Here is a 27329-nt window from a genome sequence, read left to right as displayed (position 1 = left end):
CAAGCGTTCATTTACAAAAATTCATGTTAATATAAATGGAAGTAAATTAATTTTAACCCGAGTAGCATATATTATTTTATATTAAGTAGGTACGAATTAGAATGCAAAACAAGGAAGTTTTTTTAAAACTTTACTTCAAAAAAAGGAGGAGGTTCTCAATTCGTCAGTATTTTTTGTGTCACATGTTTAGTGAACCGATTTCGATGATTATTTAGTTGAGTTCAAGTAAAATGAGCTACCGTCAACAGCACACCAAGTTACACACTTCTAAGAATCAGCCGTGACCATGACACTTGGGTAAAGGGCCCGAACATAGGTGTTTGAAAAAACAAATATACGCGATTTAGACCCGGAAAAAAAAGTTTCATTTACTATGTGTAACAATCGCGAAAACTTTATTCGAATAACACATCCAGTGCAATGGAACAAGATCCGTCAATGTGTACCTTGATGTGCTGTCGTCTCTACATTAACTTTGTAATATGTTGTTGACAAAATTCAAAAGCCGCTTTTCGTATATTATCTTCTGCCGAAGCGTATTACAATTTGCTCAGCCAGCAAAAGCGTCGCCCTCAACCCAAACCGTTTAGTACGAAGCCTTACAACGATAACTCTATACGAACACCATAAAACACCATTTATTGGAGACATCCGAGTGTGAACTCGAATACAAACTCGTATTTTCGGGGCATTAGAAAAATAAAAACCTTAGCATTCCCTTTACGTTAGAGTAGTTGATATAAAAATCATACCTAACAATTTCCTCAATCAAAGATATCAATAGTTCTTCATCGAAATAACCGTAGTTCTCCATTTTTCTTCCCTTGAAATTGGCCACCCCATTTACCGACGGTATCGATCGGTAATGAGCAAGAGGGACGGACGTACGCCCTTGCTCATTGTTCTTTTGTCGCATAAACATGAAAATGCGACCTTATTTACCGGTTTTCGAAGCAAATTCACAAATTTTCCGCACCTCTTTGAAAATTAGTGCACAGTGATTGTTTTAAAGATAGTGTGACTACGATGATGTGACTAAGCTAAATTGGACAGTTAATATTTCCATTGGCGTTAGAATTAAGTATTTACTAGTAAATATTTCATAGGTAAGTTACCTAACATGTACGTTGGTAGTTTTTCTTCTTTGAGAAATACATTTTTCCGCACAACACTCAAAGTCTATGAGTTAATTAACAAAGGGATAAAATGACATAACACTTAACAGTAGTAAAACATAGCATATCTTTTTTACCTACTTAATTCTAAAAGAGGATGTTTTGATTTTCTGAAGATAATAAGGTTCTTATCCTACAAATACGAGGAATCATTACCAACTCGCTATGTAGTGTGTACTTGTCTATAAACATAGCACCTAATAAGTAAACACTCGTTTATTTCTATTTTATGTCCGTGTCATTACAAAACATCTCTCTCTCGTCTCTCTGCTCTGTAATGAAGCGTTCTGTTTCCCCTTTAATAAATTTATCAACCCTTTCATTATTCAATTGAAGCATAACTTTATGAAAAACATGTTTTATCAAACCACACTATCACAACTAATATACTATATAGTTATTAATTGATGTAGCTATCAGTTCCAATGATAACATGTTTCGACAATGCGATTGTAGTACCACAAAAATGACAACTGATCAGAGCAAGAGCAAAATGAGTTTCACAGTAAACGCACTGGGTGGTGGTGAAGCATGCGGTGCCCGATGGACCTTGGGGGCTTTGCTGTTGGCACCTCTAGCAGCTGCCAACTCCAGCTACTGCGCAGTGCTAGCCATCATCCTTCTTACTGTCTTTATTGTTGTTGCCAGTAAGTGTTCTCCGTACAATGACGAGTTCTTTTTAACCGACTTCAAACTTCAAAAAACTTTTTTTTATGTTACGCGATGATTTGTGAACCGATTTTCATGAATCTCTTTTTGTCGGAATTCCATGAACTTTTGAGATCGGTTTTTTTAATAAAAAAGTTATTTAAAGAAATTTACACGTCTATGCCTTGTTTGAATTTGTAACAACATAAAGTTTGTATTGTTTCGCAGCTTTTACGTGTAAAGATCTACGGCAGTTGGCCGAAATTCTGCCACCTTCAAAAACAAGTAGAGGTCGCAGAGAGAGGAACCTCCGATCATTTGCAGACTTTATGGCAATGTGGATGTCTTTTCTCTCCCATTTGGTAGCCGTAGCAATATGCGCAAGGATACTTAGCGCAACAGCTGACCACGTGACAGGGGGACGTACGAGAAGATGGTTATTTGGCTATGAAACCAGGGCCTTGGGAGAGCCCTGGCCTGATGTTCTGGGAGTAACTGTTGTAATGGTCGTCTGTGCCATGTTTATGTGTGGATTAGAAGTACGTAATCAAAATTTAAAGACGCTATCGCCACAACCATTGAATGCTTATCAATCCGTCTACATAATGTATATTTTTACAGGAGAGCATGATGTTTACCTTTATATTGCTGATTCTGCTCTACTTATTCAGTCAATTCTTCGCAATCGTTGGTCTTATTAATTTCGATATCGCCAACATTAACATGCCCATTCCAATGACTATATATGAGGTAAGGTGATGCTTCTGGATTTGGAAGCACTTATGAAACTTTCTATCAAATCTTTCTATGCAATCTATGGTGTTCTGTTTCAGTTATTTGCAACAGCAGCTCCGATTTCATACACATTTAACGTAGTTTTACCACCTAAAGAATCACCTAACAGTTTGAGGAAAAGCATGTTTATCTTGATAGCATTACCGATGATCGCACTCTGCGCTTTATGCTTTCTATACGCCAATATGTTAAAAGGGTAAGACTTTTATTATTTTCATTCTTGTTTTCTTTTGCGTTCCTTTAAAAAAAAGATTTTTCTTTCAGAAGTAGCATTGATGCTGCTTTGCCGGTGACTACTCTCCTTGAAGCGAGAGCTGCCGGATGGATCTGCCCATTTCTTGCCGCAGTTACAGTTGCAGGCGTCTCGCTTGCCCTCACCGAGCTCTGTCCGTTGCTATTCACTGTCCTTGTCGCTCTAGCATCTCCGGAATGGAAGGTTCTTACCAGATCCATGACCTACGAGAGCACAACTACCGGTAGCCCAGTTTTAGCAGTATTTACAGCTGGTAAGACACATTGTCAATTCATACAATAAACATACTAAGATGCTGTGAAATTAAATAAAACCTTTTCTTTTAATATTTTAGGAAGTTTAGCAGCGATATTAGCGTTCGCATGTCCGTTATCTCACATGATAACACTGATGAACGCAAGTCATTTAATCGGAATAGCTATTCAGGCATTGCACTTTATTGTGATGCGTTGTGTTCCCACTGCTGAGCAAATAGAAGCTGGAGGTGAGTAACCAAACATACGGAGGTAATTTTTCAAATCGCAATTAAAACTTTGTTAGCGAAACTATTTTGCAAATTGTAATCGATACAGTCACTAAACGAAAAAGTCATTTGGGAAATGGTCATTCTAGTTTCTGAAATTAAGTCTAAATTCAACAAAAGAAAAGCTGCATGACAGTGTCGTTTTCGACGTACGATACTATCTATTTAATTTCAGATGTAGAATACAAACGCCTAGGAAAAGAAGGAACGTCAAAAGGAGCAAAAACATCTGGCCATAAAGCTAACCGTGGGCTCTGGTTTATCCCTTCAGCAATTCGACATACCAAAACCTTGGAAAGCATCAAATCGAAAGTTACAGCAAAAGGTACGAGTAAATCACCTTACATTTTTCCGATTCCCTAAGCACTAGTGTTGTAAAAAAACTCGAGTCCAGGATTCTACTATTTATCTATATATTAACTCGATCCAATTTTGCACGTCTCAGTGGCCTAAAATACTCACGAGTTCGAGTCAAGTCAAGTCATCGGAGCACTAACACGAGTCGTAAAGTTAACTCGAGTTTGAACAAAACTCGAGTTCGAAAACTCGACTCATAGCGACATAGACTCGAGCACTAATTTCGAACTCGAGTCTATTTGGAAACTCGATAGGCTCGTAATATATCGAGCAGTGAGTCTCTGTCTCTATGAGTCGAGTCTTGGAGTCGAACCTAATATGCCTAATATGTAGACTCCCGGACTCAAGTTTTTTACAACACTTCAAAGCACATATTTATAGTACCTAACTATTTTTCTCACCATTGGACTTTCTGTATACAGAAACTGAAGAACGCGAATGTCTGCTTCTCGACGAATATGCTGGCTGTTCTATAGAAGAAATGGAACAAATGACAAGCTGCAGTAGTAGTATGAAAGACGTTGCGGTTGATGTTGAAGACGCGGCTTCGGATATAGAAGCTAGCGACGGCGAACTGTCTTCTGGAGACGACTCTACTGATATTGATGCAGTAGTTAAAGAATACAGGGATACAATACAAGTAATTTCACATTTAATATCGCGATAAGACGCACCTAATAAAACAAAAGTGTAATATGCTCTTTCATTCGGTTTTCTACGCTTTGCAAACTCGATTCTACAGAATATTATCTCAAACGTTACTCCAATACCCCTTTGTATCAGTGGCGTAGCGTGGGACAGGCGCAGAGGGGGCCATGGCCTAGGTTGTCACAGCGAAGGGGGCGGCGGCCAGCGCGGCCGACTATCTATTTAAAATATTTTTTTTACTGAACATTAGAAAATAAATTCCTCTATTTGAGAAATCCTGAACAACACAACATAAAAACACAATCGAGCCGAACCTGCCCGAACGAACTACTTTTGTAATCGTGAAAATGGTCAAAATAGAGGGGCAGCAAATTTAAGGATGGCTCCCGGCCGGCAGATATTGACGCTACACCACGGCTTTGAATATGTCTTATGTAAATCTATTAAAATAAACGAATTTTTTTCTATAATAGTCTGTAAACGTTTGTGTTATCTGTTATTGTAGATTGTTTTCTCAGTGTATATAGTCTGTCATCGAAAATAGGGCGCGTATTCCTGAAGTCGACGGTATTTCAAAAAAGAAGAATACGCAATGTTATTGGTTTCCACATTTTTTAGGTAGTGACAGCACGGCCAGAAGCGAGTGCACCAATTCCTCCGTGCGTTCGCGGTGCTAGATGGTCGGCCGCTGGAGCAGCAACCCAACTTCTAGCTGATGCCTTAATTGCTGTTGCCTTCTGCAAGGAAACTTTAAGAGTGCCTTTATTTGCTACCTGCATACCACGTAAGTAACTATTCATCCGTATTAGAGTACTAAATAAAAGCGGTGACGAGAGAGGCTATGGGGTTACAGGACAGAGTTCTAAAGGGAGACTCATTCTTTGCATACCGTCAGGGATAGTGAAAAGATAACATTAGATCTTTTTTATTTCAATTTCTACTACAACTTTCATTTTTGCACAGTAAGCATTAATTTATGTTATCTACAGGCTGATAATAATCGATTCCCGTAAATCTCGCTTATTTTGTTGCCACATTTACGCAGATTTCATTTGGCCACTAAATTACCGAAATGCTAATAATCTAATGCTAGTTACGCATAATTGCATATCCCCGACGAAAATGTAATTCATGGGTTTTATAAAGCTACTAACAAACTAAAATTATTTGAAATATATTAGGTACATCATACAAGTCGTTGACCTACTATGATATCTAAACCGCTTGCCTCAGTGTAATATAAAACGGGAAGCTAGAAGTTTAAATTTACTGTTCGTAGCATATTGAGTGTCAACTGACTTAACCGATTTTATTTGTTCACCTATAATCAATCATCTTTTGCGTCAAGTCATTCCTTTTTCAAATTAAACGTTCCAATGTTCCTGATATATGCGGTCCGTGTTTCATATGAACTTTTTTTAAACGACCTCAAAAAAGGAGGATGTTCTCAATTCGACTGTATGTTTTTTTTTATGTATGTTACGCGATAACTCCGGTATTTGTGAACCGATTTTCATTTCTTTCTTTTTCGATTATTTTTTTGTTGGAAAGGGGGTACTTCCATAGGGGTCCCCTTTCATTCTGAAGGCAATCATCCACCTCTGAGGGTGGCTGTTCACGCATGAAGATTCATTTTTATAAATAAGGCGCTATTTAAATTTAAATTTTCTTAAAGGAGCAATTATTTTAATGGTTGATTTTGCTATTTCTCCAATTCAAGGCGATTTTGTCTCAATATTCTTTGAGTAGTGAGAACTGATTTTTATTATCTCCAGTGTCAAGTCCTGTATAGTGGCGAATTTAAGGATATTTCAATAAAACTTAGCAAATAGTTGTAATTCCACGTACTTTTGAGGTCGGTTTTTTAAGTACCCTGTACTGAGATTATTAACGCATACATTTATAGTCCCGCACTAGGGAAACCCTGTGTCGTGAGTGCTATGGACATAGACATAGACAACCACAAATTACACCAAAACTCAGGAGAGAAATAAATATAGATCATAGAAATATTTCTCCTCGCCATCAAATTCAAATAAAAAAAAATCTAATTCATATAAGGAATAACTACTTCAGTGTTATTCCAAATATGAATTAGATTTTTTCTTGAACTCCAAAATTCTCTTTTACAGCTAAGGATTTACTGAAAATATTTTTATTTTACAGTATGGATTTGTGGGGCATTGATTTGTGCATGGCAGCCTTCACACAAACTAGGCACGAGGAAAGGACAGAGTTTGGAAGGTTCAACGACATTACTACTGGCTTTATTGTTACTTACACCGTTACTGCTTGATTCTTGGCCAGCCATCGTATTGTTTGCAGGGGCGGGTATGTTAGAATTTACTGTGTATCATTCCTCGTACTGTATGAATGCTAAAGCATTCAGCATGGAGAAAGAATTATCTCGTTCTCTCTCTCTCTCTTTCACCCATGAAGTACAGTTTATGTCGACCCACCTCGATATTATTTGTACTCCGTGCATTTATATACAGATCTATTCACACTTGATTTTATCTCGAAAAACTAGAAGTTAGTATTCTCTATTAACTTGTCAACAATTCATTTTAAAGGAGTGGTGATATACGCCCGTTGCGAACGCTGGTGTGGTGATTTGGCAGTACAGCAAGCACGTAGCGCGATAGAGAAAAGGAAACTACGCCCTGTTGCCTCCACCGTGCCTCTTGCCGGAGCCCAACTGACGAACATTGACGCTGTGTTTATCACCAGGTAATTGAGGATTCATCTTGGAATTCCAAACATGACCAGAAACCAACTTTGCCAGGCTTTTGGAGTTACCTAAATACATATATCGATACCTAACACATAAGTCGTTTACTTACAACGAATATCATTTTTTACTTTTTAAGTCAAATGTATACTTTTACACATATTTTAATATTCCATATTTAAAAGTAAAGAAATTGAAAAGAAAAAGAAAAAGATATAATTATTAAAGTTAATAATCTCAGTACAAAGTACTAAAAAAGCGACCTCAAAAGTTACATCTATTTGCCAAGTTGTATTGAAATCGGTTACCGGAAGTTGAGGAAATCGGATTCATCCCCTAGTTTGCCACAATTAATGGAATCTTTTCTTCAAATTTAAACGGGACAATACTGATGGATACTCTTTCCAACAAAAAAGAATCATCAAAATCGGTTCACAAATTTAAAAAAATTGAAGAGTTATCGCGTAACATACATATAAAAAATAGTCGAATTGAGAACCTCCTCCTTTTTTTGAAGTCGGTTAAAAAGCAAAAACTGGCATTTTTACTTACAACAACTTACGTGGTAGGTATAGATATTGCGTACGACTTTGCGTAATTAAAAATTCCACATTACAGATGACAGGAGGACGATTCGGATACAAGTTTGGATAATTTATTGGACGACGAGGAGCCGGACCCTGACGAATGACACGAAACAAAAGCAATCATCATTATTGCCCCTTAACTCATCGTCTACGCATCATCGCATCATATATTGTGATAGTTTTTGAAACCTAGCTACACGGGCTACATTTTTATGCACCGCGCTGGCTAATTATCATACAAATTAAGTGAGGCGTATGAGATCTTGTAGCTACTTGGACATAAAACAATGTCGTTATAATCGGCGTAGTGGCTTTGAGTTGAATTTGAAGTCATTGCAGAGTCTTGCGCGGGTGGTAAGTATGCTCAAAAAAAGCCTGCGCGAAATTTTATGATAATGAATTGCTATTTCTGCCGCCAAGCAGTAATGTGAGCATTACAGCGTTCCGGCTTTGAAGCCGGAACCGCGCTTTCACGTACATTAATGGCGAAACTGAATTCTATTTACTAGGCAACAACATTTAAATTCCTCGGAATAATACACCGCGTAGACCTCGTAGGCCACTTAAGTTAAAGCTAAATAAATAGAGCTTATTTTACCACGGCGGCAGCCGCGCGGCGTGGACGCAATGAAATTCGTATCGAATAAATGCGCCCTAAGGGTGCTGGTGAAATTACAGGCACATGGGAATTGTCAATTGTACGTCTTTACTCCTCGGGAAACATTGACACCCGACATACCGTATGTAATTGCATCCACCCGTTATTCATTACTACTTGTGCGAACACATATAGATAAGAAATTGGGGTGGCTATTTAGTTACAAAGAAAATTTCAATTAGAACGAAAAACTTCAATTTGCTGACCTGCATAAAACAGGCATAGCGGTTTATCAACAATATGTAGTCATGTAGAGGTCATAAGGTTCATAACGTGATAACATAGTCTACGTTATTATTAAAAATAAGGTAGATAGTCGTGTGAGCTCGCTAGCTAGTATCGTGATTGCCTTAGAGATAAAAAAAACATAACTTTTTGTAGACGTAGAGTTCGTTTCAAAACGAGAGAGCAGTAAAGTAAATCATCCGTCCTCGTTAAAGTAATGCTATCGCAACCTTGGCGTAATAAGGCCACATCTGCAGAAAGACGAACTTTTTAGAGGAAAGTTTAAGGATACTGCGAACGAAATTAAGTTGATTACACACGGCACCGTAACTGCAGCGACGCCGCCACCGCTGCGGCGCCACAGTTGTAGTCGCCCTTGCATTTGTATACACACTTTCATACACGCATCGCAGTTGCAGCCTACTTCATGCCCCGGCGGCGGTGGTGAAGGCTGCCGCAATTCTTTTTTCAAATTCAGTAACAGTAAGCTCCTTGTGAAAAAGTTCGTCCAGAGCAGTACTGCCTTACTTTACCTATGTTCCTGTGTTCATTTTAATCCTTTCAATATATTAAAACGTTCCTTTGGGCTTACGATTCCTTATGTATCTCGTAGGAGGGATCGATATAATCATTCCATTACATTTCGTGGTCTCATTGAGCTACACCGCGCCTTATTATAAAACTTATCAAATTTATTATAAGAAAAATAATTAAAAATAAATAATTAACAATCTGCTTGTGACAAACTGCCTTAAAACTTAAAAAGTACGATAGGTCTTTAACAACCAGAAATGGGAGAATCTTGAAATTATTAATTATTATTAAATTAGCATTCGGCCTAATAACGATATTGTAATAAGATATAAATGTAGTTAACTGTCATTCTCATTTTGCAATAAAACTCTGCTAAATTATCAAGTATGTTTATTTTATAAATACCTCTATTTATTTTTCTAACAAATGCATTCTGTACATCTTTTCTGTATCTTCGTCTTCAAAACTTGGATTGAATTTCACTTCTATAACTTCTTTGAAGCCTTCGCATGGTGCTGGTTCATTGAATTTGTTTCTGAAATACACGTGATTATATTTTGACACGTGACGAGTAGTTAGAAATTAACTGTACAGACGAGAAAAGCTTGGTGATTGCCTATTGCACTCGTTATGAAATCGTCTGTATGTGACGTCATTTAGAACGATGTCATAAGGGCGCTACCGGTGCGTTGCGATGCAACCATGATTTCAACGCACCGAATGCCACACAAGCAATGCAGTGTCGCTTTTTTTCCTGAAAAACACTACAGTTGGACGCTGATGGCCTTCACTGCGCTATTGGATGAAAGGGCGAGCTCAGGACGCCTCTGGGGACTTCCGCCAGAAGGGCGTGCTGCAGTAGGAGAGAACCTACGCGAGTACGTGCTGAAATGACGGGCTCTTTGTCCTCACCGGCGAAGATGGTCATGACGTGGGATGCGGTGTCGCAAATTTAACGCCGGTTACGCTCAGTCACAGTCTCAGGCTCAACTCACACTGGCGCAGAGCAGAGTCGAAGCGTCGAGTCGCGTCCTGTTCTTGAACTATTATCGCTAGCATTACAGCGCGGATGCGCGCATCGTCTCACGTCGGTACGCGATTCCATATTTGCATAACACAAATTTGTACCTCAATAATGGGAAAACAGAGATTAATATGCTATAGGCGAAAAACATGACGCGTCGCGACGCTTCGACTCTGCGGCAGTGTGAGTTGAGCCTTAGGCAGTATGTATGCACGTTGATATAATAAAGATTTATTTCCTTAAAAATACTTACTTATAAGTATGAAATATAATATCGTTAACAGGAACGTGTTTAATTTTCATTAATTCCCGGAATCTGTTATTGTGTTGCGCGTGGGCCTTAGTCGTCGTCAACTTGACGCAACGGCATTGTACTTTTAAATCTTTGGCCAGAGATGTCCATCGAGCTCGAGACTCTCTGTCTGGATTTGTACTGTCGACTATGACGCTTTTTCCTAGCTGTAAACATTCAAGTATTTTAATATTTTTATTTTACATGGTACAACAACAAATTGAAGGGCAGTTTTTTGTTGGCGGAGTCACACTCAATTACAGGGTTATCAATGTTATCATAGACCGTTGTCACTGACTTCTGGTTATCAAGAGGCTAGTGCCTGGGGTGAGCCGCCCCGAAATGCCCTCTTTAGTTATATGTATATATTATCACATTCGAGATCACGGCTTTGGTGGCAAATTTAACAATTTAGAAATCTCCTATCAGTTTCAACTATTCCACACTAGATGGCGTTATGTGTATCTAACGCGAGGGCCGCCTACGAACCGCGACGTGTCTAGCGAATTCGTTTATTGCTACAAGTGTCAGCGTCGAGCATCAATTACAATAATGTGATTTTATTTATAAAAGGCCACAAAGTAGCACTGCAACTCGCAGCTAAATTCGCGTTACGCGCGTTTTTTGCGGGGGACCAGCAGCTTGATTTTGATTGCCTCTCCCATCGAGTTTATAACCAGAAATAGAAACGAAATAAGGGCCATATTTCTGGTAACACATTAGCGATACAGCTCTTATAAATATCAACTCTTGTTTGCACTGAAACATAGACAGGCCAACTACTGAGGGCTTCCAATCCCGCACCTCATGCTCGATCTCGGTATTAGCGGAATTCAGAATGTTTAATCCCGCGGGATCCCGGTATTGGCGGGATCCCGCATATAAAAATAATGAATAATTCATGTGAGGCAAATAAAACAATAATCAAGTTGAATCAACAAAATTCCACTTTAATTAAAACTTTACTATTAGCATGAGATCAATCAAATTGCACTTGTATTAAATTACTGACATCAAAATACAAACAAACAAAATACAAAATTAAGTAAAAAAAAACAAAACATTTTCAGCTGAATGTTAACAGAACTAATTATTTAGTTTCGTTCGTCATTTTGTTATCATTCAATTGAAAATATTTGCGAAGAAAACATAACATATCCAAAGTGTCATCAGCTAAACTGCTGCGTATTTTAGAAGCAATATAGCCAGCCGCAGAGAAGGCTCTTTCGGCTTCTACACTAGTCGGTGGTATTCCTTTTAAGGCTTTATATGTAAATGTGAGATATTGACCCATTGACCCTCCAGACTCATAATGAGTAAGTTCTTTTTTTATGATAGATTCAAGACTGTTAGCTCGAGATGGTGACGGGCAAATTGCATTACATGCTGATGATATAGTTAACTCCAATTCCTGTTGCAAAGTAAGATCAGAATTAGATGGCGAAATTTCTTCGCTGTTGTTTGTCCCTTGAACTGGAACAAGCCCTTCCTCGTCATTGCTCTCAGCCTCAGATAAATTTATAATGCTGAATTTCATTCTCGTGACAAGGTCTATAATTTGTTTTCGAAGTACGTTTTTCGCTGGAAGACAAAATGTTTCATCATCATACGAAGCACAGTAATTACAAGGATTTTGAAGGTATATTAAAAGTGCAGTCAAATTTGTGCGTCGTTGTGAAATACGTCGGCGCAAACATAGAGCGAGTTCTGAAGCTAATGCTGATTTATCATCTTCTAGTTTTTTAATCATGAATTTCAGCGTAGCCTCAGCAGTAATCAGACTCGCATCTTGACGACAAAGGACTTCGACAGCAAGTTTCACCGGCTTCAGGATATTTTCGAGATTCACTAATGCATCAAATTCATGTTGTGAAAACCTATACTCAATGTTCGTACCTAGGCCCAGGTCAATTAAGGTTTTAGCAATACACAATTTTAGTTTGTTAAATTTTTCAACCATAACAGCCAAACTACTCCATCTTGTCTTACAATCTCCATCTAACTCAATTTTCCGTCCAAATTCATTCTTGACATATTTTTGAAGCACGTCATTCTTAGTTGGTGAGCATTTAAACATACGAACCGTTTTGCGAACCTTGATTTCCGTTTCAAAAGCCGCAACATCAACCGTAAATCCACTATTTACATTTGACCTGTCGTCGTCGTCATTAGTTTCAGCCTCAGAATTGTCAAGTATATCATCATCAATCTGTCCTTGTCGAATAGACTCATTTTTTTTATAAAGTACGTCCAAAATTCCAAGCTGCAAACCATGCGCATAACAGAGTTGTTGAAATGCAGGTATCAAACTACCGGTTTTAACCATAACTGACGCTGCATCAGTTGTAATTGCTACGATATCTTTGTCCAAATCAATGTCAAATTCCTTTAATTTTTTTCTTAACGTTTCTACGCAAACGGTTGCTGGCATGCTTCCAAAAATACGAGTAAGTCCAAAATTCCAAAACAAAGCACGATCATTAGCGTAGGTATGAGCGTTGATGTTGAGATACCGCCTGTTACTTGAAGATGTCCACTCGTCAAATGTAAGCGAAAAACGGTGGCCACTTTCTTTCAATTGCGACAATTCATTGAGAACTTTCATACGAATAGTCATACCGTAGTTCATAACCATCACTCGAATAATTGTGGATGATCGAGGCAGAACGAAGCCCTTAGCTTTAAACAATTCTCGTAAATCGTCAGAGGTTACGAACACACTCAAAGGTAATCCGTCCTTTGCAGTCATACGAGCAACCCTTTTTTCCATTGAATCTTCACTGTTTTGTATTGGAAAATGATGGGTAATCTTCGTTCGCTTTGAAGCCGACGGAAACATGGACAAATTTATACTCACACTTGACGACGATGCAGCATTTTCGAACACATTTTTGCTTAAGTCTTCTATTTGATGCTTGGACTTCAAATGCACGTGTAATCCTTTCGTAGATCTAGCAGTGGTTTTGATAACAGTCTTGCACAAATTACATTTCGCAGATAACCCATCATCAGATTTAAGAAAATATTCCCAAACAAATGATGAAATGAAATTGCTCGAAAAAGAACTATACTTTACTAAACTTCACATTTTAATGTGTTCAGGACGAAAACGTGTTCGCGCCCATATGATTTATAATATTGTAATTTATTATTGTAATTTATTATTGTTAATTTCGTTTAAGATTTTGGTAAATAAACGAGAGGGAGAGATGGGTCTTGCTTGGAGTCTGTAGGGTTCTCCCGTCCCGCTCCTGCATTGGTGCCGTCCCGCTCGCACACTTGAATAGAATGCGAGCGGCACGGCGGGCCAGCGATGATATAAAAGGCGGAGCGTTGGGAGCGGAACGACATTCCAAAACTGACTGCATAAGAATCCGAAGGCGTTCCAAATCTCACCGCGATCCAAGCAAAACCAACATCAAGAAGCTCAATTTACAACCAGGCGTTTTTCACTTAATCCGCCCCCACATAATGTATTTTAGTATACTAAAATACAAGAGGTTATAACACATAAACTTTACTAAAATACAAGAAAACCAATAATTAAAGTAATTATCAATATTTCATGCAGCCGACTAAAACAAATCATAAACAAATGACACTCGTTCGTTTCGCACACCACTTCCCGCCCCCCGCGTTCGCAGAGCGGAGCGGCAGATGCCTACGCTGAGCCGCGCGCCGCGCCGGCAGTCGCCGAGCGATCGCGCTCGCGAATGGTTGTGCGCATGATTCTTTGCAGTCCCGCAAATCCCGCGGGATCCCGCATCCGTAATCCCGCAACACGCGGGACTAGAAAATGATGCGGGATCTCGGAATACCGAGATCTCGGTATTGCGGGATTGGAAGCTCAGGTCAGTGACCTGTGTGTACGTCTCCGTATATTCCAAAAAATATTCTGTATTTATTGTAATAAAGATAATATCTGTAACAATGCCATGCTCTTCTATTCGGTGGTGTCGGAAAAACACAAAACATCTAATTTGCAAAGCTCAAGTTAACTGGTCGATTTGAAGTGAAACAGTTGACGGCAGCCATTGACGACACCCGTCAATTGTTTGGAACTCGGGCTAGCTAATCGGAGCGCAGTTGTCACCATAGATTTAGTATATAGGTACCATTGACTTACAATTATATGGACGTCGGGTCCGCGCTAAAAAGTGTCCGAACTTATAGGGCGTTAAAATCGTATACAGAGCGTCATTCACGGTTTAGTCTTCATTTGTTCGACTGACAGCGAAGCAAGCAAAATTAGACAGTACTGCGATGATATTACAATTTAAATTCACCGTTTTAGCTTTTTCATATTCCTACTACACTACGTTTAAATAGGTTGACTTGGGACATTTTTTTCGTGGTTTTTGTATTAGACCCGTCGTCCATTTATTTGTAAGTCAATGATAGGTACCCATAGATTGGCAATGCAAGTGAAGTTAGTATACACGTATGTTAGAGCGAGATGGGTAGACGAGACCACTTCATTACACGCTATGAGCCTGTATGAACCTAGGGTTAGCTGACAACGAAACAAATTTCGTTTATTTTTGAAAAATAATTAGTTTTAAAATGTAAAATAGTGTTAAAAGGACGTTAATTAGTCATGGTAACGTATTCAGTGCCCGGATGTAACTCATCTAAAAAGGAAAACTCGCAGAATTGTACATTTCACATGTACGTACTATTTAAATTTTTAGCTGTCTAAAAGCACTACCACAAAAGTTTTTTACATAAATATATCCGTAAAATTATACCATTCAAGTGCATTAATAACCCAAATGTATACGAATTCAATTAAAAAATATATCAAATATGTGAATTTCTGAAATTGATAACCCCACTTTCGCAGAGATTGACGCAATCGATAATATGTTTTCGACATTTCATTATCTGAAAAAAAGAAAGGCAAAGGCGTGACTTGCATACAGCAGAAATCATCTTCATACTTAATATTATTGAATCAGAAATTTCTGATTTTAGTACTTTAATTTAATGAATATTGCATTAGTGCATTATTTTTTATCTACATTAAAACGAAAATTTCTTTTAATAGCGTAGTTAAGGCACCCATTTTTTTAAGTTAATTATTGTTGTTGATTCAGATTTCCTCAAAACATTGAAGTACGACAGAAATGGTTTATAATGTTACAGAGAGAAGACTGGGCTCCCAAAAAGTTTTCAAAAATATGCAGCCAACACTTTGAGGAAAAATGCTTTTCCTTTAGAGGCAAGCAAAGAGTAAAGCTACGTTCTGGTTCTGTACCCACATTATTCATGCCGGTATGTCTTACAATTAATGGATTTTTGTGTAGTACTACTCTCGTCAACAACAAATCAGCGATTTGTTGTTGTTAGAGTTCTGTTCTGTTCCGAAATACGATACTCATATAGGATCACTTGTGTCTGTCCGTCTGTCACAGCCACTTTACTCCAAACCTACTGGACTGATTATTTTGAAATTTGGTACACATATGCATTTGTGTGACCAAAACGTGTAACGTAAATAAATTGGTTCGTGGCCACCATACTATCGCGCGTAACTGATCATGGGTCTTATCACGGTTTTGTAGAGCCACAGTGTTATCTTAGGTGAAAGTCCCCATTGTTTACCTACCATCCTATGGCACTGCCAGAAGGTGATAGTAGCTTTCTTAATTTTGTATTGAATCATTAATTAATTAGTTAATTAACGTCTCGGCGTTTTGCGATAAGACATTTTGGTGCATACGCCGAAGTAAAATGCCGGTGTAATATGTTAATCGACATTAAAGTTAAATCAGTGGATGGCGCAACACTATTTATCTTGCACACATCCACATTACACGCACACAGATGTATTTTTGTTTTGGTCTCGTCTCCAATACTTTAGGGCCAATCTATGGACATACTAAATCTATGGTTGCCACAGTAATGATATGGCAGAATAGTTTTCAAACAAATTAAATGACATTTCGTCTCTATTTCTGGTTATATACTTCATGGCCTCTCGCGATCGGAAACTGCGTCTTTTCCGAATCGAGGCGTACAATATTGCGGATGGGCTACCCGATCGGATCGATTCCGAATTGAATTAAAATCAGGGCCCAAAATACATAAACAAGAACGTTCCACAGTGTGCAACTGCCGCTCCACGCGTCAACGTTTCAAACAAAATATTTTGTTATTATTTGTTGTTTGGTTACTAATGAAAGCAAATAGTTATCAAATTGCATTATTAATAATAATACACATTTAAAGTATATTTCACCAAAAATATTAAACAATATTAACTATAAAATTCGTAAAAGGAATTCTACTTGATTTCCCCCCACCACTGTAGACGCTGCTGTAAGTGAATTACAGATGTAATGAATAATCCTTTCCTATCGGCAAAACTCGGAACAACGATAACACCCGAATGGTGCCGATGTGTCTATGAATTACTGTATTATTAAATTACGTGTAGGTATCAAATAAATCGCATACTTTATTTATCAATGTCAAATGTCAAACTGCCCGTTTGACGTATATTACACTGAGATGTTAAAACCACCACGATTCTATCATATAAAGAATTCGTTAGGTAATATAACTAGTTACCGAGGACGTTTTATTTCAATAAAACGCACTGACAAAAACCAAATTCCGGTTGGGATGATCTAATGATTCTATAAGGATTGGAACCCCAAAAGTCTAACTATAAGTCAAAACTACAGTAGGATTTTGCAGACCTTTTTTATAACAATTAATTTTTTTAATTAATTAAAAATACTATGACATAACAAAAAAGACACCTCAACATAAAACAAAACAAACCAGCAGAGAAATTAATATAAATAAATATGATTTTCTGATTGGATGAACGACTTCGATTATGACAGCGGGATAAGAGGAGGAGGAGCGGGGTGGACAGTGTGATGCGAAACAACACTTCCAACTTCCATATCACAGTCAGATTCAGAACTATTTTCTGGTGTATCATCGTCAGAGTTTTCATGAACGTTGATTACAAAACTAGCCATATAATTTTCCAACTCAGGTTCGTGTTTTCGGTACTCGTTTTCGCATTTGATGGCGTGGTCACATACTTTGGCCCAAACATCGGAACCAATCATATTAACCTTTTCCTGTACCAATTGTTTCACAGTAGTCATATTCATACTGATGTTTCTTTTGGATACGTATCCCTTTATTTGAGACCATATGTTTTCAATCGGATTGAAATCAGGATGATATGGTGGCAATCTTAGTACGCTGTGTCCATATTCGTTCATAAGTTTATCTATAGAGTATTCTAGAAAGTCTTGTTTGTACTTGCAAATAATTTCATATATTTCAATTTTTGTTAATGACGGATCAATCGGAACGTTAAGTTTGGATAGCCAATCAATCATGTCTTGCTTACGGGTATTTGAATTAGGAGGTTTTTCTACGTACTTATTATGATATGCAGCATTATCTACTACTAGTACCGAATGTGGAGCTAAGTTTGGAATGAGTTGATTACGAAGCCATTTTTCATAGTTTTCATTGTTCATCGCGTTGTGATAGTCACCTGTTTTATCAGTAGACTGATACATTAACAATGCCATAGGTATAAACCCCTTTCTACTACCAGCGTGCACTATTATAAGACGTTGTCCTTTAGAAATTAACTGTTTCACTCCGTTTTCTGACGAGTCAGCCCAGCTTTTACCTGCCAAATGTGAGGTATGGATGTATGTTTCATCCATATAAACAATCTCTCTCCCTTGCAATCTGTACTTTTTTATCGCGGCTAAAAACTTTACTCTTTTTAAACGAACATCATCTTTCTCGATAAGTAATTTTCTGTTGTTTTCAACTTTTTTATACCGAAATCCCATTTTTCTAAGAATTTTTCTTAGCGTAAAGTCACATCCCTTAAAATTTATGGCTTCGGATAACTTGGACTTCAGGGCTTTAATTGTAGGTACTTGTTTGTATATCAAATGGAAATTATACACTAATCGGCGTATAACGTTGTAGTCAAAATCGTCAAGACCTAGACAAAATAATTTATTTGGTCTACCCAACTTTGCCGACTACGGACTATTGGAGGTAGATTGATTTATGTATTCTTTTTGCAATATTTTATTTACTGTTCGTTGAGAAATTCCACTGGCCTCCGAAACTCGTTTTTGGACTTTACAAAAGTAAGCAGTATAGTTGGTATGTTTGAATTTATCATTTTCAGTTAAGAAATATAAATAAATATTGAAAATAACTTCGCAGGCTTGCCGATCTAAACGTTTCCCTTTTCTTAGTGCTTTCGGCATGTCTGTTATAAATTGTTAATGTGGATCGAATAAAATCAATGTTTATTATTTACAAAAATGACAGACAAGAGTGACATGTAAAAGGTCTATCAAAATACAGGTGGCCTGCATTAATACACGAGTCCATGAAGTTTATCACAAAATCTAACATAAATATATTTCTGTGGTATTAACTACTCTATATAGATACTTCCTCTTGCAATGCGACCTTTCCCTACGTTGTCTCGAGGGGTACTGAGTGCGAGTGAAGTAGTAAGACAAAAACGAACATTTCCGAGAAAATACGAAAGGAAAGGATTATTCACTACATCTGTACTAAACTTCGTGGGTGTATTTTGACTTGACGCTTTCAGTTAATTGGCGCTTCAAGCGTGGCGATACTTTCGTGGCCGAGGCGTTATTATTGAATTTCAAAAAATGGTGTATTCCAATTCCAGGTGTTGCAGCTATTTCACACTAGATGGTGTTACGTGTAATGAATGTATGGGCACAGTTTTACAGACATTGTTATTACAATGTTATTAAATTGTGGCAGAGAACAAAACACTGTGGTATGGGTGTGGGTGAAGAATGGCAAATAATTCAGGGGCAAAGTCCATATCTTGAATGGTTTAAAAACAAAGCATTGTTAACTTATACATTCCACTTTTTTGTCTAGTTTTGTCCTTACATGTACAGTCTTCGTAGATTTTTTTTACATTTTGTTCTTATTTTAGTTTTTACTCAAACAACTCTTTATTTTATAATTATTCATACGTCTTTTATATCACTAACAGTACCACACATTATTTGTCACTTGTTAAGCGCTATTATCGAGTAATATAGAGATACGTACATATTATCTTTGTTGTTTACTATTTATTAAATTGAATAAAATACAGAGCCGATGTTTACTCGCAAAGCGCCCTCTACTGACCTTATATTAACAACTACAATGAGTAATAATGAAAATCCTTACCTTAACTAATTCTGTAGCTTTAGCTGCACATTTTTGCCAAGTGCCCAATATATCTCTACAGACTGCCACATATCTTTGTGCAGATTTCTTCTCTATTTGATTCGCCAAAAACGATTTGCCACTGCCTGGATATCCCACTAGTACAAGAATCTGTAATTTTAATAAAATAATAATTAATTAATAACAAATACAAAACATGATAAAATTCAGAGTTTGAACTCTAAAGTATGATTGTTCAGTCAACAGCACATCAGACTACACATTTTTGTTCGAAAATCGCTTTCTTAGCTCCACAAGTCCTAGACAAGTAGCAAACTCTCCCAATCTATTCCATTTCTACAATCGTTAACAGTGAAACATAAACGATAATAGATTCAGTACATCAGACTACACATTTTTGTTCGAAAATCACCTCCATAGTTCCAGGTGTAACAGAACAAGATACGTCAATGTGTAGCTTGATATGCTATTGACTGTACCTATAATAATACACTGAAAACAATTTTACTTTTCTATATAATTTCATCATCTGCAACCCATTTATACGTCCCACTGCTGGGCACGGGTCTCCTCTTAGGCGCGGGTTTAGGCCATAATCCGCCATGCTGGCCATAATGAAAATTTAATTGGGGACTTCACACGTTTTCCAAAGGTTATAAATAAACCTTCGACGTGCAGGTTTAATAACGATGTTCCTCCATCGAAAAGCTGATGGTAAATTTCAAATTTAAATTCAATATTTATTTCGTGTTTATTTTGATGTTATTAAAAAGACAGGACCGCATGGTGAAAAGGAATAGTTGAAATATATTTAAAATTTTTTTTTTAAATAAATGCGCATTTCACCTCCATCTCACCTGATGGAAAGTGACGATTAGGCCGAGGATGTGGCAATACCCTAACTAATGCCTATTCACTCTCGTCTGTCTTGAAAAGGTCAAGTTATAGCGTTCGGGAACAAGTCTGCAGGCAGGGAATTCCACTTCCTAGCCGCTCGTAGTAGTAGTAGAGCCATCCCATAAGTGGTAGCAGTATTCCATACATGACGGGACTTGTGCTTGGTACGGCTGAAGCAACTGTCCCGGTGTGAAGTAACGCCCCAACTTGGAAAGGATGCCAAGCTTCCTGGCTGCATTTTTGCGATGGATACAATGTATCTGCCGAAGTGGATATATCACGAAAAGTCGAAGTCAGGCGAAAGGAGCTCCGTTTAGTGAAAAAAAGACACGCCTGCGTTTTGGTAGCATTAAATTTGACAAGATTGACAACGCCCCAATCGGAGACTGATTTAAGTGTCAAATTCAAACAAGTAACCATGGACTCTCGACAAGACTGGATTTCTTCTCCACTGACCCTTGCAGTTGTGGACGGGTAATGCCTGTCAAAGGCATTAGAAATATCTAAAGACGCTGCAATGGTTTCGCCATGCCCTTCTCTAGCCTCGCTCCATTAGAGAGGCGTACACAAGAAAATCCCCAGTAGATCGCTCTCTTCGCAATCTGTACTGGCGATCACTGAGGAGATGGTTGTCTTCAAGGTTCGACAGGAGATGGTTGTTAAGTTCCACGTTCCATAGTCTTGCAGAGTATGGAAGTGACTGAGATAGGTCTATAGTTGACAGGGTCAGCTCTGCTTCTTTTTTTTACTGGTTGCATATTTGCAAGCTTCCACGTCCTGGGAACTACACCAGTCTCATGTGAGAGGCGATACAGGCGTGTGGGAATAGGAGACAACTCTGGCGCACAGTTACGCAGGACTATTGCTGGAATTCCATCTGGCCTGCTAGCTTTGTGCATGTTTAGACTTCGCAGAGTTCCGAGTCCTCTTTTTGGCGTATGCGAACTGGTGCCATAGTGCAACCAGCCTAAGGTAGAGAAGGTGGTAGGTATCCTGCGGCATCCGGATGCGAACTCTCTGCAAAGAGTGAGGCGAAGAGATTCGCCTTTTCTTCCGCAGTATGGGCCAGCGAGCCATCTGACCTTCGCAGAGATGGTAATGAGTGGCTACTAAAGTTTTTTTCGACCATTTTGGCCAGGGACCTAAAGAACTTGCTGCCTGCTGGAAAATAGGCAAGCATGGCCCCTATGCCGCGCAAATGGTCGAACTTGGCCCTGCGTGACACGTCTTTGCTCTTCTTGGCGGCTCTATTAAAGGCTTTCTTCAGATTCAGAGTATTCGGAGCTTTACGCATCTGCCTAAGCTTAGTACGCAGACAGTTTTTGTGCTTCAGCACGACTACAGTCAGCGTTAAACCATGGACGAGCTTGGGGTCCATTGGTTACATCGAAGTATGGTATGTAATACACCATGCCCAATCGCAAGACGTCAACTACAGCACCAGCCCAGCTCGACGAATCTCCTGAAGTAAAGCAAGCCTGCCAGGGATATGAAGCAAAAAAATGGCACATTTCTTTCCAATCTGCTAACCTGTATCGCCACAACCGTCTCGTACCACTGGGGCCCTAATCGGGTGGAGAGTATTCAGATATAGACTTCACAAGACAGTGGCCAGAGGTATCCAATGGTGTATCCACAACCACCGAGTATCGGTTTGGATCAGTTGTTAGCAGTGCGTAGGTCCGAGCAATTAGCCGTATGAGACTCAACATCTGGGATCATTGTGGCGCCACTGACAAGCTGGGAAAGGCTTAGCGATAACGCAAGTTTTCGCGTCTCTCTCCCAGCATGATCAGTCATCTGGTATATCAACAACCATTCTTGATGGTGTGCATTAAAGTAACCCAGAATGACTTGTTGCGCCACTGGATCTCGCTGAGATGTTGGAACAGCAGTTGGAACAGCAGCAACATAAATGAAGCAAGGTATGTTAAAATAAGATAAGTAAATATATTATGCATAAATAATTACCTCCTTTACAGCACTTATTAAATTTTCATTAAATGGCTCGGATTTCAGTTCTTTAGGCACAAAATCTGGTTTAGCCATTGGAATATTAGTCCCAGAATGTCCAAGGAAGAATTGTTCTGGTGTGTAAAACTTGAGTCCTAAATTTTCAGCCAGTAATTTGTCAGCCATAGAGTGGTCTTTTTTCTTCCCTGGTGCCCATTTAGCGAGTCTGCCGGCTGCGTCGCCGCAATAAAAACTTTCGTTCATATTTATCTCCAGTCCTCCGTTTTTCTAGAAAGTACAGTTTAACACATTTATAAAAGTTGTCACTTGCCGATGGTAATTAAATCAGATATGTATAAATGATTATGAAATCCAAAAACATGCCTGAATAATTACACTCAGCCAAAAATAATAATGGAAATTGATAAAGTCAGCTTCTATTATTAGATAAGTCTTAGAGCCTCCAAATTAGACGCTTGTAGAAGCGCTATAGTGGCGAGACAGTGGCGCGACAACTGCGCTTCTAAACATTGTATGAAAATTTGTCTGTAGACGCGTAATGTTTAGTAATAGTTAGTTCACTAATTAGTGACTATAAAATTGGCGCGCGCGTGTCACGCCAAACTTCTAGTAGATTTCTAAATATTTAATGAAAATTAGTAGTGGCGCGACTGCCGCGCCATTGTGGCATAACTGCAGAGCCATTGAGCGCCACTGCAACGCGTGTATAAGCGTCGAATTTGATGGCGCCCTAAGCTACAAGGGGCTAGACTAGAGTGCTAGAGCAATGTTTCTTTCTGCTATACTATACACCAACATTCTGTCATTATCATTTTAGTAGCAGCAGAGCTCTTTGTGAGAGTTCGTCCACGGAAGTTCTGCCACCTTACCTATTTTTACCGCCAAGCAGTAATGTGCCCATCACTGCTTTCCGGTTTTGAAGGGCAAGGGCGCCGGTGTAATTACAGGCACATGAGACTTGTCAACTTGTCTCAGGGTGACGAACGCAGTGGCAGTGTCCCTCGGATCTTTGCGATTTGAAGCTCTGAGTGGCACTGCAACAGCTATAGACAGGCATGTCGATTAACACCAGACCCACGACTTATTCATTCCATCACTATCACTACTAAGAGTTTGTTCAGGGAAGTACTGCCACCGTACCTATTTCTACCGCCAACCAGTAATGTCAGCATTACTGCGTTCCGATTTTGAAGGGTAAGGGTGTTGGTGAGATTACAAGCACATGGGATTTGTCAACTTATGTCAAAGGGTGACGAGGGCAGTGGCAGTGCCCCAGATCTTTGCGATTTAAAGCTCTGAGTGGCACTGCAAGTGTTAAGAACAGGCGTGTAGCTTACCATCAGGCGCACTACTTGTTCGTCCCGTCACTTAATATTATCATATAAAAAAACTTAGCCTCATAAAAAACACTAATAACTTACACACTCATAGCCCCGCGCTTAGAAAACCCAGTATCGCGGCCTGGGTGCCATGGACACACACATAGACAACTACACACTTATACTCACAAGAGAAATAGATGTAAGCTATACAAATATTTCTCCCAGTCTGGGAATCCACCATACCATAACCATTCGGCCACACGAAATTTTTATCTAACAAAACAAACAACAAAACAACAGCATACAGAAAGTTAACTCGCTCACATCACAATACTACGATCTGAACTGCAGACTTGCAAATTTATGTAGTATATTCAACAAAATTACCTGTTCAGCTAAAACTTTCCACATCCCAGTAGCAGGTTTCCTATAAATGCCTTTTCCAGTAGCAATGTAAACTTCAATGGGTACGTCTATCTTTGAGACCACATTTTCAATTTTTATCTTGAAATCTTCTATTTTCACCCGCCCATTTCCTATAGGAGCTTGATTACTTAGAATGACAATTTTGAACCCATATGTGAGTAGTTCTTTCAATTTTTGTGTAACATTAGGAAATATAATTTTCCAGTCATGAGTATCGACAGGATAAACTTTACCAGACTTGGTTGTGATCAGTGTACCATCCATGTCGAAAGCTGCTATTTTCTTACTAGGTTTTGTGCCCTTCATAGTGAAAACATACAGCTCTCCCTTGTCTATTTCATCCCATGAAGAAATGGCAACACCATCTATAGAATTTTCTGTTTCTTGTGTGCTATGGGTGCTATCTGATGTCAATTTTGAGATTTTATTTTTAATTGGAGAAATTACATCTTCTAATTTTCTCTTTGTTGTGGGTAGATCATTGTCCTCAGGCGGCGGATCAAATTCAATCACATGAATGTAATGATTTAACAATATTTCAATGCGAGTACCATGATTCACTTTCAGAGTACCACATTTTGTTAGAGCGAAGCCATTGAGACCGGAAGGATTTACTCCTAGTTGTTTGACTTCAACTGTGCAATTGTCACAATCAGCTTTGAAACTTACTGCAAGGCAGTTTAAATATTAGACTCCAAAGCAGTTTTACATACAATTCACAATATTGTTGCTGTGGCTTAAACATACAACAGTTTACTAATACATGCCAATTCAAGTATTTCAATTTAAGTATATAAGATACCTAATAAATTCAAACTTATGCTATAGACCATAGTTTCCGAAAGTGGTTCCTTCCACCTCCCAGTGGGCACAGAATAGTCCTAGGATAGGCACCCGGGAAGCAATTGGGGAGCGTTGATGTTGTCCAGGGAGTATTTGAAAAAAATCCTGAATACATATATTTCCTAAATTTATATATAATATACAAATCCTATATTTAAACTGCACTACAAATAATTTTTTTTTCCTTGTGATTTTTTGTGTTAAATTAATATGAAAAATACCCATTTCCCATTTTTTTTGTTCTTGTGGGTGTTGATATTTTTTTATCTTGCCTAAGTGAGCGGTGAGCCAAAAAGTTTGGGAACCTATGCTGTGGACTATATAAAGGTATATAATTATATGAATAAAGATATTATTTGTTTTATTATATGCTATTTATTAAAATATTATTGAAATAATAAGGAAGGTCTAAGAACGGAAATTGGTACCTAATATAATAATAATATCCTATTCAAATATTTTTTGTTTTTTCTTTTTTGCTAGTTGCTGCTAAAGCCCTTCAGCTTTAGTGCAAGAATTTAGCATCTACAATCAAAAACGAGTTAACATATGGGGTGCAAAAAACTTACACTGCTGCCGAGAACAAGACGGGTCCTTGATTTTAGTAATTCTGCTACGGCCGACAACGATTTCGACGTTGTGCGGCAGCCTTATAGGCGAGTGTGAATCCAACAAACATCTCAAAAAGCACTGACGGGACATGTTTTTGTCTTCTTATGACGTAAATAGTGTACTATCTCAGCTTATCTCTGCAATCTGCACTAATTACTATGACCTGCTAATATTTTTCTAATGAAAGTTGATCTTGGTTTAGATTAGTATACATATAATACTGTAATTTACACAATGTTTAGATCAAAGAATACTTAATATGATTTAGATTCGAGATTGATATATGTGACAGTCTCGGATGCTTGTCATTACTCTAGGGTGCGTTTAAGACCGCCACAGGCTAAAAATTCGCCAGCTAAAAATTAATCTGCCGAGGCATCCGTGAACGGAGTCTTAGGTTTATGTCAATGTAAGCTGCCAAATTCAAATGACAGCTGTCATAAGTACCTAATTCAAACTTTAATAAAGCAGAAACAACAAACAGCTGTCAATAGTGTCAATCTGACAGCAGGTTAAAATTTCGCGACCTAAAAAGCACGCGAAAATTTATCCCAACTAGGCTAAATTTTATCCTAGCCTGAAAGTCAAAATAAAAACGACACTTTTCCCTCCAAAAGTTCCAGAGCGAATCAGTTTGTGCTCTGAGGTGGCAGTGGCAGTAGTGTTTTGCAATGCCAATGCCAGAGTTTACACAACTAACAAATTATTTTTTTTTTCTTACAGTTTGGCGCTATGGCGTCCAGCCTTTGGCCATATGTAATTTCCACTGAGTTGCAAATTTTTGATAATTCTTCCAAATACGTTGCAGTTGTTGTTGTGGAACTTTGGTTGGGTTTATAATATGAAATTAAAAACGGCGAAAGGAAATCGAGGAATAAAATAAAAGCAAACGGAATTTTGGAAGGGTGATCAACAGGATAGGACAGGTAATATATTTATAAGTAAATCTAACCAATGAATGATGGTAATTATGAAAGGAAATGGAGATGAGATGGTAATAATTGAAAATTATGATAATTGTATAAATAATCATCTAAATTTTAATATCATTTTTCCTTATAAGCTAAGCCAAAACATTGTAAACGGAATAATTATTATACGATAATAACAGAGGAATAGATATAGATAGAAATTATAGATTGAAAAAACGATGCACGGTCATATCTTGGACAGGAAAAGAAAAGATGGTTCAGACTGCCAATGTCTTCGTTCGCATTCGCACATTGAATCAGGTATATATTAAGTCTAGCAAGATGTTCAGATGAGCAAGTATGTCCTAATCTCATTCTTGTAATGATTGAAGTAACACGTTTCTCAAAATGTATACGCGAAAACCAGGGTTTGACAGGGATGTCGGGCTGTATATCACGAAAATATCTACCCGTAGCTTTACTGCTTGTTTCCCACACAGTTTGCCAAGATAAATAGCAGGTAGTGTAGCCAAGTCATGAGCAAAGTTTCTATATAAATCTACATCGCCGTTATTTATTGCATCTTTAGCTGAGATATCGGCTCTCTCGTTACCTCTAATATCACTGTGACTTGGTATCCACACAAATAATACAGAAAGACCCTTT

At 38.2% G+C, this 27329-nt stretch overlaps 2 protein-coding genes across 3 annotated transcripts; one reads left to right on the top strand and one right to left on the bottom strand.

Annotated features, from left to right (window-relative positions):
* Nucleotides 1-1641: 1641 nt before the first annotated feature.
* Nucleotides 1642-9503, top strand: LOC113235744. Its single transcript, XM_026471631.1, has 12 exons — nt 1642-1822; nt 2052-2362; nt 2445-2573; nt 2657-2814; nt 2883-3124; nt 3206-3355; nt 3570-3719; nt 4174-4391; nt 5018-5183; nt 6566-6730; nt 6973-7129; nt 7749-9503. The coding sequence occupies exons 1-12, from the start codon at nt 1642-1644 to the stop codon at nt 7750-7752; spliced, it is 2031 nt and encodes a 676-aa protein (XP_026327416.1). The 3' UTR covers nt 7753-9503.
* Nucleotides 9504-9518: 15 nt separating this feature from the next.
* LOC113235743 (uncharacterized protein F21D5.5) lies at nt 9519-26159 on the bottom strand. 2 transcript variants are annotated; one of them, XM_026471630.1, is made up of 7 exons: nt 25965-26159; nt 25710-25897; nt 24259-24965; nt 22547-22816; nt 19679-19828; nt 10412-10617; nt 9519-9669 (listed from the first exon to the last, which is right to left on the bottom strand). In XM_026471630.1, exons 2-7 carry the CDS (start codon nt 25840-25842, stop codon nt 9546-9548), a joined length of 1590 nt encoding a protein of 529 aa, XP_026327415.1. In that variant the 5' UTR covers nt 25843-25897; nt 25965-26159; the 3' UTR covers nt 9519-9545. The 2 variants fall into 2 exon arrangements, with proteins under 2 accessions (XP_026327415.1, XP_026327414.1); XM_026471629.1 differs by having other exon boundaries at nt 25710-26159.
* Nucleotides 26160-27329: the final 1170 nt, after the last annotated feature.

This window comes from Hyposmocoma kahamanoa, unplaced genomic scaffold (assembly GCF_003589595.1).
Source record: "Hyposmocoma kahamanoa isolate Upper Pololo Valley unplaced genomic scaffold, ASM358959v1 88, whole genome shotgun sequence".
In the NCBI taxonomy this organism is placed as follows: Eukaryota; Metazoa; Arthropoda; class Insecta; order Lepidoptera; family Cosmopterigidae; genus Hyposmocoma; species Hyposmocoma kahamanoa.
This window is presented reverse-complemented; position numbering and strand designations above follow the sequence as displayed.

Bases quoted from the DNA above. Each gene is read 5' to 3' on its own strand.
- LOC113235744 (XM_026471631.1), top strand. From the start codon at position 1,642: ATGACAACTGATCAGAGCAAGAGCAAAATGAGTTTCACAGTAAACGCA. The intron at 2,363-2,444 runs GTACGTAATCAA...ATATTTTTACAG, and splicing joins TGTTTATGTGTGGATTAGAA to GAGAGCATGATGTTTACCTT. The intron at 3,125-3,205 runs GTAAGACACATT...TTAATATTTTAG, and splicing joins TTTAGCAGTATTTACAGCTG to GAAGTTTAGCAGCGATATTA.
- LOC113235743 (XM_026471629.1), bottom strand. From the start codon at position 25,842: ATGTCCCGTCAGTGCTTTTTGAGATGTTTGTTGGATTCACACTCGCCT. The intron at 24,966-25,709 runs GTAAGTTTTTTG...ACTGCCTTGCAG, and splicing joins GTCTTGTTCTCGGCAGCAGT to TAAGTTTCAAAGCTGATTGT. The intron at 9,670-10,411 runs GTAAGTATTTTT...CGTGTATTTCAG, and splicing joins ATTATATTTCATACTTATAA to AAACAAATTCAATGAACCAG.